The 12,357-nt window shown below is 70.6% G+C and overlaps 2 protein-coding genes across 2 annotated transcripts; both read left to right on the top strand.

Annotated features, from left to right (window-relative positions):
• Positions 1–729: 729 nt before the first annotated feature.
• Positions 730–2,473, top strand: MIP (major intrinsic protein of lens fiber; the record flags this gene model as incomplete). The annotated part of the gene is made up of 4 exons (XM_084277362.1): positions 730–1,089; positions 1,488–1,652; positions 1,766–1,846; positions 2,243–2,473. The coding sequence occupies 4 exons, from the start codon at positions 730–732 to the stop codon at positions 2,471–2,473; spliced, it is 837 nt and encodes a 278-aa protein (XP_084133488.1).
• Positions 2,474–4,314: 1,841 nt separating this feature from the next.
• TIMELESS (timeless circadian regulator) lies at positions 4,315–12,276 on the top strand. The gene is made up of 29 exons (XM_084277331.1): positions 4,315–4,432; positions 4,513–4,666; positions 4,758–4,872; positions 4,958–5,020; positions 5,128–5,229; positions 5,336–5,491; positions 5,574–5,707; positions 5,813–5,900; positions 6,150–6,326; positions 6,413–6,630; positions 7,060–7,163; positions 7,254–7,423; positions 7,518–7,643; positions 7,725–7,876; positions 7,955–8,052; positions 8,134–8,251; positions 8,720–8,921; positions 8,990–9,141; positions 9,214–9,299; positions 9,408–9,531; positions 10,253–10,335; positions 10,426–10,568; positions 10,665–10,842; positions 10,926–10,994; positions 11,068–11,186; positions 11,270–11,405; positions 11,490–11,532; positions 11,660–11,760; positions 11,949–12,276. Exons 1-29 carry the CDS (start codon positions 4,336–4,338, stop codon positions 12,068–12,070), a joined length of 3,630 nt encoding a protein of 1,209 aa, XP_084133457.1. The 5' UTR covers positions 4,315–4,335; the 3' UTR covers positions 12,071–12,276.
• Positions 12,277–12,357: the final 81 nt, after the last annotated feature.

Raw genomic sequence — 12,357 nt, 5'->3', positions numbered from 1 at the left:
GCCCCGTGGTGAGGGTGGGGGCCGGGACCCCCGTCCTGCCCGTCCCGTGCCGCGGTGCTGAGCGCAGCAAAGCGCTTTGTCGCGGCCTCTGCAGCCCCGGCAGATTTCGGCGGGCGCCAATGGCCGGGCCTGGCCCTAATCCCCCCCCCAGCCGGGTATTAGCGCCCGCTAAGCCGGGCTGAATAACCCTCCCGCAGACAACAGGGCCGGGGCAGGGGGGGCCCCACAGCCCCCAGCATCCAGGGGGGCACCCAGGCCCCCCCCTAACCCCATGTGTGGGGCTGGGAGGGGCTGGGCTGGCTCCCCCTAAAGTGGCCCCAAAACATGTGGGGGTTTCACCGTGCTGCCTCCAGCCCCACAAGCGAGACAGGGCCCCCCCAAACCCCACAGGGAGCACCTATGGGTCACAGCCCCCCCCCCCCATCCCCAAGGAGGTAGCCCCGGGAGGGGGGGGTGTGTGCAGCTCTGGGTGGGGGTCCCCACTGTTCCCAGGGGTGCAGGGCTGCCCCGGGATGGGGGTGAGGGTGTGATGGGTGTCCCTTGGCTCACGTCACCCATCCCCTGCCCCGGGGCAGCGAAGTGGTTAACCAGGGCTGGGGGGGGGGGTGTGGGGGGGTGGCAGTGGTGGGATCCCACCCCCGGGGCCGGCCCGGGGGGGCCTTATAAAGATGGGCGCCAGCGAGCCCCCGGGGAGGGGAGCGGGGCCGCGGAGGGCAGCGGGGCCAGGCCATGCGGGAGCTGCGCTCGTCCTCCTTCTGGAGGGCCGTCCTGGCCGAGTTCCTGGGCAGCCTCCTCTACGCCCTGCTGGGGCTGGGGGCTTCCCTGCGCTGGGCCCCGGGCCCCCCCAGCGTCCTGGGGACCGCCCTGGCCTTTGGGCTGGCCCAGGCCACCCTGGTGCAGGTGTTGGGCCACGTCAGCGGGGGCCACATCAACCCGGCCATCACCTTGGCCTTCCTGCTGGCCTCGCAGCTCTCCCTGGCCCGAGCCCTGGGCTACCTCCTGGCCCAGCTGCTGGGCGCCATGGCCGGGGCCGGGGTGCTCTACGGGGTGACACCGGCCCCCATCCGCGGCACCCTCGGCCTCAGCGCGGTGAGCGGGGTGGGGACAGGGGGGGAGCGGGGTGTCCGGGAGGTGTTTTGGGGGACCTGTGGGGCTGTGATGGAGGGTTAAGGGGTTTTAGGGGCGCTGAGGGGATGGGGGGGTGGGTAAGGGGGCAGTGTGGGGGTTCAGGAGGTGCTGGAGGCTCTGGGATGCTGTGGGGTGGTGATGGGTGTTTGGGGGTGAGCAGGGGGTTGGGGTACGGTGGGGCTGCAGGGGATGAGGGGGTCAGTGGGGAATTGGGACCTGGAGGTGCTTGGGGGCACGAGGAGATAGTGGGGGGGGGACACACGGCTGGGGCAGCAGGGCTTTGGGGGGGGTGGGAGCAGCTCTGGGGGGTGCTGGCTGGGGGGGTGGCAGGCAGGGTGCTGAGCCCCCTCCCCACACAGCTGCACCCCGGCGTGGGCCCGGGCCAGGGCACGGTGGTGGAGCTGCTCCTGACCGCCCAGTTCGTCCTCTGCGTCCTGGCCAGCTTCGACGACCGCCATGACGGGCGCCCGGACTCGGCCGCGCTGCCCGTCGGCTTCTCCCTCGCCCTGGGCCACCTCTTTGGGGTAAGTGCAGCCACGGGCACCCTCCCGGGGCGTGAAGGGGGTGGTGGGGGGGTGTCGGGGGCCCCCCCAGGGTGCTCAGCCTGCGCCCCACGGCCCCCCCGTGCTCCCCGCAGATCCACTACACGGGCGCCGGCATGAACCCCGCGCGCTCCTTCGCCCCCGCCGTCATCACCCGCAACTTCGCCAACCACTGGGTAAGTGGGGGGGGACGGGACACCCCCAGCCCAGCACTCCCCACCCCCCCAGCCCCTCTCCCTCTCCCCCCTTATCCCGCTCCAGCCGAGAGGCAAACGGGTGCTGGAGCCACCCGCTAATGGCAGCACCCCAGGGTGCGCAGGGAGCCCCCCAGCCCCCCGCCGTGCTCCCCACTATCTCGGGGGGGACACACACCGCTGCCCCCCCATCCTGGGGGGACACACCGCCCCCCCCCACTCTGCACTGGGGGGTGGGTGCCCCGCTCCGGGCCGGACCCCCGAGGGGGCGGGTAGGGCTGGTGATGGGGGGGGTGGGGGGGTGACCTGGGGGGGGTAACCCAACCCCAAGGGGTGGTGCCGGTACCGGTACCGGTGCCCACGCTGCCCTCCCCGCAGGTGTACTGGGCGGGCCCGCTGCTGGGCGCGGCGCTGGGCGCGGTGCTCTACGAGTTCGCGCTGTGCCCGCGGCCCCGCAGCCTGGCCGAGCGCCTGGCCGCCCTCAAGGGAGAGCCCCCGGCCCCGGCCCCCCCCACCGCCGCCGCCGTTACCGCCGTCACCGCCGCCGTCGAGCCGCCGCCGGCCGAACCCCCGGCCGAGCCGCTGGAGCTGAAGACCCAGGGCCTGTAGGCCGGGTCCCGCCCGCCGCTTTGCTGTGCCGGGGCCGCCGCGGGGCGTGTGGTGCGTGTGTGCGCGGCGGGGCGGCGGCGGCGGGGCCCCGGGGCACCGGGGAACGGGGCTGCGGGGCTGCGGGGCTCCGGGGGCCGCCCCCGCCGCGGCGGGAGTTCTGTGTTCGGTGAATTAAACCTGCTCTTTTATTTTGGTAACCGCTCGCGGCCGGTAGCGGGACCGGGGATGGGGATGGGATGGGGATGGGGATGGGATGGGATGGGGATGGGGATGGGGATGGGGATGGGGATGGGATGGGGATGGGAATGGGGATGGGATGGGGATGGGAATGGGGATGGGATGGGATGGGGATGGGGTGGGGATGGGGATGGGATGGGGATGAGGATGGGGATGGGGATGGGGATGGGGATGGGGATGGGATGGGGATGGGATGGGGATGGAGATGGGGATGGGGATGGGGATGGGGATGGGGATGGGGATGGGATGGGGATGAGGATGGGGATGGGATGGGGATGGGATGGGATGGGGATGGGGATGGGATGGGATGGGGATGGGATGGGGATGGAGATGGGGATGGGGATGGGGATGGGGATGGGGATGGGGATGGGATGGGATGGGTTGGGGATGGGGATGGGATGGGATGGGGATGGGATGGGGATGGGATGGGGATGGAGACGGGGATAGGGATGTGGACAGGGATGGGCATGGGGACAGTGATGGGGACAGGGATGGGATGGGGTTGGGGATGAGGATGGGGACAGGGATGGGGACAGGGACAGGGATGGGGATGGGATGGGGACGGGGATGGGATGGGGTTGGGGATGAGGATGGGGACAGGGATGGGGACAGGGACAGGGATGGGGATGGGATGGGGATGGGGACAGGGATGGGATGGGATGGGATGGGATGGGATGGGATGGGGTTGGGGATGGGGATGGGGATGGGGATGGGGATGGGGATGGGATGGGGATGGGGATGGGGATGGGGATGGGATGGGATGGGATGGGATGGGATGGGATGGGGATGGGGATGGGGATGGGATGGGGATGGGGATGGGGATGGGGGGGGTTAAAGGGCCCAGCAGCCGCCGCCCGGGGCCGGTCCCCGGTGCCGTTCCCGCGCCCTCGGGGGAGGCCCCGCCCGGCTCGGTTGTTAAAAGGGCGATGCCACACGGCCCCGCAGCGCGGGTGGGGCCGCGGGCGTCCGGCCCCCGCAGCACCGGGGCGGGGGGGCTGCACCCGAGGGCAGGGGGAGGGTTGCGGGATACCGCGCCCGTGACGGGCTGCCCGGGAAGTGGGGGGGGGGGGGCGGAAGGACAGACAGACGGACGGACAGACAGCCCAGCCCCAGCGCCTGCTGCCGGTGGGCGTTTCCGCTTGAAGGCCGCGGGCGGGGCGGGGCCTCTCGCCGCGGGAACTGGGGCGGTTGTGTAACGCCGCCCCCGCGCCGGGCCCCGCACGGCCGCCGAGACGGGGCAAGCGGTGAGCGGGGGGCCGGGGGCTGCCCCGGTGTCGGGGGGGGTTGGGCTGCGGGGTGGGTTAGTACCGGGGTTGGGGGGGGGTTGTGGGGGGCTGGGGCCGGTCGGCGCCCCGGTACCGGCGTGGGCGGGGGGGTTGCGGGGGTGGGGATGGGGGGTGCGGGGTGCTGGCCGGTGCCCCAGGAAGGGGCATCCCCGGTGGTGTCCCGATCCCGGGAACCACCGTACCGGGGTCGGCGGGGGCCGTCGGGAAGGTGCTTGAAGCTGGCCGGTGTCCCGGGACCGGGGGGATGGCGGGGGGGGGGATACACGCACCGGGCTGTGTCGCTGACCGGCGCCCCGCAGACGGTCCCCGGCCCCCGGTCCCGGCGCGCCGCCGCGCTGCATGGACTGGTACATGATGAACTGCGAGCTGCTGGCCACCTGCAGCGCCCTGGGCTACCTGGAAGGGGACGTCTACCACCGGGAGCCCGACTGCCTGGGTAGGTGGGGGGCTGGGGGGGGCCGGGGGCGGCGGGGAGCGGGGCGGGGGGGGGCTCACAGCCCTGTCACCCCCCCTTAGAGAGCGTCAAGGACCTGATCCGGTACCTGCGGCATGAGGATGAGACCCGGGACGTGCGGCAGCAGCTGGGGGCTGCCCAGATCCTGCAGAACGATCTGCTGCCCATCCTGGTCCAGCACCCGCAGGATGGGGTGCTCTTCGATGCTGTCATCAGGTACCGGGGGATGGGAAAGGGATGGGGCAGCCCTATGGGGTGTCCCCGTGGGGCTGGGGTCCCACACGCCCCCCTCCCTGCCCTCCCGCAGGCTGATGGTGAACCTGACCCAGCCGGCTCTGCTCTGCTTCGGCAAAGTGCCCGCGGACGCTGCGTCCCGACACCACTTCCTGCAGGTCCTGTCCTACCTCCAGGCCTACAAAGAGGTGAGTCTGCCCTGGGAGGGGGTCTGCTGGGCCGGGGGGGGCTCTGCCTGTGTCCCCCCCCTCGCTCACAGCGGTCTTTCTGCAGGCTTTTGCCAGTGAGAAGGTTTTTGGGGTGCTGAGCGAGAAGCTTTACGACGTGCTGCAGCTGGTGAGTCCCAGCTCCCCACACAGCTCCTGGGCTCCATCCCTCTGCCGAGCGGGGCTGGGGTCCCCGTGGGGGTGTCCCGGGGACCCCTCACGGCTCTGTCTCCCCAGGACTGGGAGCAGCGGCAGGAGGAGGACACGCTGCTCGTCGAGAGGATCCTGCTGCTGGTGCGCAACGTGCTCCACGTCCCCCCGGACCCCGCGGAGGAGCAGGTACCGGGGCTGGGACCCTTCCCAGGGCACTGGACAGGCCTGGGGCTGTGGTGGACCCCCCCACACATGCTGCCCACTGAGCCCCCCGCCCACTCCCCCTGCTCAGGGTGTGGATGGCGATGCCAGCGTCCACGACCGGGTGCTGTGGGCGCTGCACATCAGCGGCATGGACGACCTGCTCAAGTTCCTGGCCAGCGCCCAGTCGGAGCAACAATGGGCCCTGCACGTGCTGGAGATCATCTCCCTCATGTTCCGCGACCAGGTACAGGGGGGGCTGGGACCCCCATCTCCCTCCCCTCCCTGCCCCATCCCCACTGCTGCCCTGCTGACAGCGCTGCCTGCAGAGCCCGGAGGAGCTGGCGGCGCTGGGGCAGGGGCAGGCGGCTGCCGAGCACGGGGAGGACACGCGGGAGCTGGAGACCCTGCGGCAGCGGGAGCTGGCGGAGAAAAGAGCCCGAGCGCTGCAGCGCCCGTCCCGGTGAGGAGCTGGGGGGACCCCTGTGATGGGGCTGGGACCCCCGTGGTGGTGGTGGGGGGGGGGGACCGGCTGCGCTCAGCCTGTGCCCCCCCACCCCTGCTCCAGGCACTCGCGCTTCGGCGGCTCCTACGTCCTTCAGGGCCTGAAGGCGATCGGGGACCACGACGTCGTCTTTCACAAGGGGCTGCACAACGTGAGCTGTGGGGCTGGGACGTGGCGGGGAGGGGGTGCCACGGGGGTGCCGTGGGGGTGCCGTGGGGGTGCCGTGGGGGTGCCACGGGGGTGCCACGGGGGTGCCATTGGGGTGCCGCAGGGGTGCCGCGGGGGTGCCGCGGGGGTGCCGCGGGGGTGCCACGGGGGTGCCACGGGGGTACCATGGGGGTGCCACGGGGGTACCATGCTAACACAAGCCCATCTGCTCCCTGTTCACCCCCCTCTCCAGTTGAAAACCTACAGCCACGACCTGGGCAAGGAGACGCGGCGGGTGCCGCGGCGGCGTCAGGCGGCCCCTGAGGCCGACCCACCGCGCCGCTCCGCCCGCAACGTCCGGCTCTTCCTGCGCCGGTTCTGCCAGGACTTCCTGGAGGGCTGCTACAACCGCCTGATGCTGCTGGTCAAGGTGGGGGAAGCGCTGGGGATGGGCAGCTCTCACCTCCTTCCCGGGCTGCCTGAACCCCAGCCGAGCCCAGTCTCCCCATTCCCTAGGACCAACTGGTGCGGGAGAAGGCCCAGCAGCACGATGAGACCTACTACCTGTGGGCCACGGCCTTCTTCATGGCCTTCAACCGCTGCCGGGGCTTCCGGCCCGAGCTGGTGTCGGAGACGGTGGGCGTGCGGGCCTTCCACTTCATCGAGCAGAACCTCACCACCTACTACGAGATGGCGCTGATGGACAAGAAGGAGGCGGCCACCTGGGCCCGCAGGTGGGACCGGGACCCCCTGAGACCCCTCCCCAGGGGCCTGAGACCCTTCCCCAGGGGCCTGAGACCCCTCCCCAGGGGCATGAGACCCTTCCCAGGGGCCTGAGACCCCTCCCCAGGGGCCTGAGACCCTTCCCCAGGGGCCTGAGACCGTTCCCCAGGGGCCTGAGACCCCTCCCCAAGGTCCTGAGACCCCTCCCCAGGGGCCTGAGACCGTTCCCCAGGGGCCTGAGACCCCTCCCCAAGGTCCTGAGACCCCTCCCCAGGGGCCTGAGACCCTTCCCCAGGGGCCTGAGACCCCTCCCCAAGGTCCTGAGACCCCTCCCCAGGGGCCTGAGACCCTTCCCCAGGGGCCTGAGACCCCTCCCCAAGGTCCTGAGACCCCTCCCCAGGCGTGGGATGAGGGTCTGCCCTGACACTGCCCATCCCCAGGATGCACCTGGCTCTCAAGGCCTATCAGGAGCTGCTGCGGACGCTGCAGGAGATGGACCGGTGCCCTGAGCCAGCGGTGCGGGACAGCAGCCAGGTCATCAAGAGTGAGTCCGTCAGTCCTTGGGCGGGTGGGGGCAGGTCTATCCCGGCCCCCCCCCCCCCATCCCCTGCTGACCCTCCTCTCCCTCCCCAAGGCAACATCTTCTACGTGATGGAGTACCGGGAGCTGTTCCTCGCCCTCTTCCGCAAGTTCGACGAGACGAAGCAGCCGCGCAGCTTCCTGCGGGACCTGGTGGAGACGGCGCATCTCTTCCTCCGCATGCTGGAGCGCTTCTGCCGCGGCCGTGCCGGCCTCGTGGTGCAGGTGGGATGCGGCTCCCCCGTCAGCAGGGGTGCTGGGGAGGTTGGGTGGCCCCAGCTCACCCCCTTTTTCCCTTCTGCCACCCCCCACTTCTCAGAGCAAACGCGTGCGGAGGAGGAAGAAGCCGCGGGCACCCGCAGCCATCGCCCCGGAGCCGCCCAGCGCCGAGGCGCTGGAGGAGCTGTGGGCAGCGTTGGCCCCGCAGCTCCAGGCCTGTCTGCAGGTACCAGGGGTGGGATCCGGCCCCACCGAGGGCTCTGGGGGGGCTTGGTGGGGGACGTGGGGTGACGCTGTCGTGCCGCAGGGTGAGCAGCCCCTCCCTGAAGACGTGGTGCCCTTCGACGCCACCTCGGAGACGCCGGTGGAGGAGCAGCGTGCCGAGGCTCTGCTGCGCATCCAGGGCTCTCTGCGGGACGCCCGGGCACCCCAGGCCCTGCAGCTGCTCCGCTCGGCTCGGTACCGGCACCGTTGTTCCCATCCCGTGCCCGTGCGGGGACACGGGACCCCGGTACCAGCCTGTCCCCCTCTCCCCAGGGACGTCTGGCCCGAAGGGGACGTGTTTGGCCCCCCCGACGCGGGGCCGCCCGAGGAGACCCAGCTGCTGCGGGAGATCCTCTTCGCTCCCCTGCCCAGTGAGTCCCTGGCTGGGGGTACTGGGAACAGCAGAGTCCGGGCTGGGGTCCTCCAGGCACTCACCCCCATCCCACCCCCAGGGCCTGCGCTCCCCGAGGCTGAGGAACAGGAGGAGGAGGAAGAGGAGGAGGAGGAAGAGGAGGAAGAGATGGTGCAGGTGTCGGAGAAGGAGTTCAACTTCCTCGACTACCTGAAACGGTGAGAGGGGATGGGGATGGGGGTGGGGGTCTGGGATGGGGATGAGGGTCCAGGATGGGGGTGGGGGTCTGGGATGGGGAGGGGGGTCCAGGACAGGAGTCAGGGATGGGGAGGAGGGTCTGGAACTGGGGTCAGGGATGGGGATTAGGGATGGGGACAGGGGTCTGGAATTGGGATGGGGCTCCAGGATGGGGGGTCAGGGATGGGGGCCCGGGATGAGGATCAGGGATGGGGACAGGGGTCCAATATTGGGACAGGGTCCAGCACGGGGGTCAAGGATGGGGATGGGGGTCCGGGATAGGGATCAGGGATGGGAACGGGTGTCCTGGGCGGGGGTGAGGGATGGAGACAGGGATCTGGGATGGGGACAGGGGTCAGGGATGGGGCCAGGAGTCAGGCATGGTGAGAGGGGTCAGGGATGGGGACAGGGGTCTGGGGCACCCCCACTCACCGGTGCTACCGGGGCAGGTTCGCCTGTGCCCCCGTGGTGCGGGCGCTGGTGGTGCTGCTGCGGGGGTACCCCCGCAACACCCCCCGCACCAACCACTGCGCCGCTCGCCTGCTGCACCGCCTGGCCCGCGACCTGCACATGGAGCCGCTGCTCTTCCAGCTCTCCCTCTTCACCCTCTTCCACCGCCTCCTCAACGACCCCGCTGCCGGCGCCTACCAGGTCTGATGGAGCCCTCTCCCACCCCTGAGACCCCCCCCCAGCCCCGCTGACCCTCCCCCTGCCCCCAGGAGCTGGTGGCCTTGGCCAAATTCGTCCTGGGCAAGTTCTTTGCGCTGGCGGCCACCAACAAGAAAGCCTTCGTGGAGCTGCTCTTCTGGAAGAGCCCCGCGGCCGTCCGGGAAATGACCGAGGGCTACGGCTCCCTGTGCCAGGCCGAGGGGTGAGTGTGGGCTGGGGAGGGGGCTGCCGCCCCCCCTCTCGCCTCCCCTCACCACCCCTCCCCTCTGCGCAGAGCCAGGAGGAGCCGCGTCCCCCCCTGGACCCCCCAGGAGGAGCAGGAGCTGCGGGAGCTGTACTGGAAGCACAAGGAGGTGGAAGGTACCTGGGTTGGGGGGGGTGGGAAAAGGGGGGATGCCCCCCCAGGATTTTGGGGGGGGTGGGAGGGGTGTGGGGTCCCTCCCCGCAGCCTCCCGCTCCCTCCCGCAGGCCAGGACGTGGTGGCCGCCATCGTGGCGGGGCTGCCGGCGCCGGGGCGCACGCGCAGGCAGGTGGTGAAGCAGCTGGTGCGGCTGGGGCTGGCGGCCAGCGCCAGGGACTTCCCGCGGGAGAGGTGGGTCCGGGACCCCCGGGGGACCCCCAGGGCGCCCGCCTCACCGCGGGGCAGGGACTGACAGCCGTACCCCCCCTTCCTCCTCCTCCTCCTCCTCCTCCTACTCCTCCTCCCCCTCTTCTTCCTCCTCCTCTTCCTCCTCCCCCTCCTCTTCCTCCTCCTCTTCCTCCTCCCCCTCCTCTTCCTCCTCCTCTTCCTCCTCCCCCTCTTCTTCCTCCTCCTCTTCCTCCTCCCCCTCTTCTTCCTCCTCCTCTTCCTCCTCCCCCTCTTCTTCCTTCTCCTCCTCCTCCTCCCCCTCTTCTTCCTCCTCCTCCTCCTCCTCCCCCTCTTCTTCCTCCTCCTCCTCCTCTTCCCCCTCTTCTTCCTCCTCCTCCTCCTCCTCCCCCTCGTCTTCCTCCTCCCCATCTTCTTCCTCCTCCTCCTCTTCTTCCTCTTCCTCCTCCTCCTCTTCTTCCTCTTCCTCCTCTTCTTCCCCTTCCTCCTCCTCCTCTTCTTCCCCTTCCTCCTCCTCCTCTTCTTCCCCTTCCTCCTCCTCCTCTTCTTCCCCCTCCTCCTCCTCCTCTTCTTCCCCCTCCTCCTCCTCCTCTTCTTCCCCCTCCTCCTCCTCCTCTTCTTCCCCCTCCTCCTCCTCCTCTTCTTCCCCCTCCTCCTCCTCCTCTTCTTTCCCCTCCTCCTCCTCCTCCTCTTCTTCCCCCTCCTCCTCCTCCTCTTCCTCCCCCAGGAAAGGCACCCACATCGTGCTGTGGACAGAGGAGCAGGAGGAGGAGCTGACGCGGCTCTTTGAGGAGTTCCAGAGCTCGGAGGGTGAGCGGGGCTGGGCTGGGAGGGGGGCAGCACCCCCCCAGGCCCCCCACCCACCCACCCCCCCTGATTTACCCCCCCTGCTCCCCGCAGACGTGCTGGGGAACATCCTGAAGCACCTGACGGCGCGGCGGTCGCGGGCTCGAGTGGTGGAGAAGCTGCTGGCGCTGGGGCTGGTGTCGGAGAGGAAGGAGCTGTACAAGAAGCGCCGGAGGAAGAGCCACGGCCCTGGGCCGGTACGGGGGGCTCTGGGGGGCTGGGGGGGGCTGAGGGGGGCTGGGGGGGACTCAGGGATGCTGCCATGGGTGCCCACACCCGCCTCGTCCCCGCAGGCTGCAGCCAGCACCCCAGCACAGCCAGCCCAGGACAGCTCAGCAGAGGATGGGGACAGCTCAGAGGAGGAAGAGGAGGACGAGGATGAGGATGATGGGGAGGAAGGCCCTGCAGAGGAGCACTGGCTGCCTGAGGAAGGGGCCGGGCAGGGCCTGGGACATCAGCTACATCAGGAAGGTGAGTGCAAGGTGCTCAGCCCCCTCCTCGGGTTTGGTTTGGGGTCTGTCCCCTCCCTGAACCCCCCCCAACCCTGTCCCCAGGCCTGGCCGGGGCCCTGCGCTGGCTGGAGAACTGCCTGAGGAGGACAGCCCAGGACCGGGAGGAGGATGGTGAGCGGAGGGGGGGGCGTTGGGGGGGCCGGGGTCGTGGCGGGGGCCGGGGCTGAGGGTGCTTTTGGTTTAGGGGTGTCCCACCCGGTGCCGCTGGTGCCGCTGACGGAGGAGAATGAGGACGCCATGGAAGACCGGCGCTTCCGCAGGCTGCTGCGGCAGCTGGGGCTCCGGCCCCCCGCCAACGAGCAGGTGAGGGCTCCAGCCCCGGCCCCCTGCCCGGCCCCTGGCTCCTGGCACAGCCCTGCAGCCTCTCCCCTTCTCCCCTGCCCCAGGAATCCTTCTGGCGCATCCCGGCTGCTCTCAGCCCGCAGCAGCTCCGGCGCTTGGCCGCCTCCATCTCCCACCCCGGCCCCAACCCGTCGGGGTCCCCCCAGGGGCCCCCCAGGTCCCCTCAGGACTCTGCTCCAGGTGAGAGGATGGGGGTGTGGGGGCCGGGCTGGGGTCCCCCCGAGGTGGGGGTGGCTGTCACCCCATCCCTCCTCTCCTGCCCAGCAGCAGAGCAGCCGCCGTCAGCGCTGGGATCGGACTCGGACAGGTGAGAAGGGGCTCCTGGGGGCCAGACCCACAGCTGGGTCCCCTCCCTGATGCTTTGGGGGGGGTCCCATCCCCGGCAGGGGGCTGGATGTGGATCCTGGTACCAACCTGTGTCGTCCCCGCTGCAGCCAGGAGCCCGTCCCCAGCCCGGGGCAGCCCCGCGCCAAGCGCCGCCGAGAGCTGGACAGCGAGGAGGAGCAGGAGGAGGAAGGGGGGGATGGCAGCCCAGGTGGGTTCAGCCCCTCTGCTCTCTCCTGGGGGGGCTGTGAGGACTCTGGGAGCTGGGCTCGGGGTGCTGCTGGGTCACGCTGCACCCCTGGAGATGGTGGTGGGAGGGGGGGGCAGGGGTGTACCCGTGCTCCCTGCACCCCCTGGCTGGGGGCTGCTCAGCCCCCTCCCCACTCCCTCTCCCCACAGGTGCAGAGCTGCCCCCCGAAGCCCCCCGCTCCCCGGAGGAGGATGAGGATGATGAGGACCTGCAGCCCCTGGGGAGGAGGAAGCGTGTGCGCCTTGTCGAAGAGGAGGAAGAGGAAGGCTGAGGGGCTCCCCAAAAGCCTGGGGCCATTTTATGGCTCTTGGGCCAGTCCCAGAGCTGGGCCCAGGCACAGCCCAGCTCTGTCCTGGTGTCTCAGGGTCCCTGGTCTTCCCCAAACTCCCCCTTTGCCCTCGGCTGGTTTTTGGGTCGGTTTTGGTTTGGTCCCCACCCCCCAACAGCTTTTAAACCTGGAGAGAAACCGAATAAAGAGTCTGTGGCTTGGGGCCAGGCCTGGTGTGGGTCTGCAGGCTGCCCCGAGAGCCGCCCTGTCCCCTCCCCTCCTCCCGTCCC

The sequence above is a fragment of the Gallinula chloropus genome (genome assembly GCF_964237585.1).
Source record: "Gallinula chloropus genome assembly, chromosome: 31".
Classification (NCBI taxonomy): domain Eukaryota; kingdom Metazoa; phylum Chordata; class Aves; order Gruiformes; family Rallidae; genus Gallinula; species Gallinula chloropus.
This window is presented reverse-complemented; position numbering and strand designations above follow the sequence as displayed.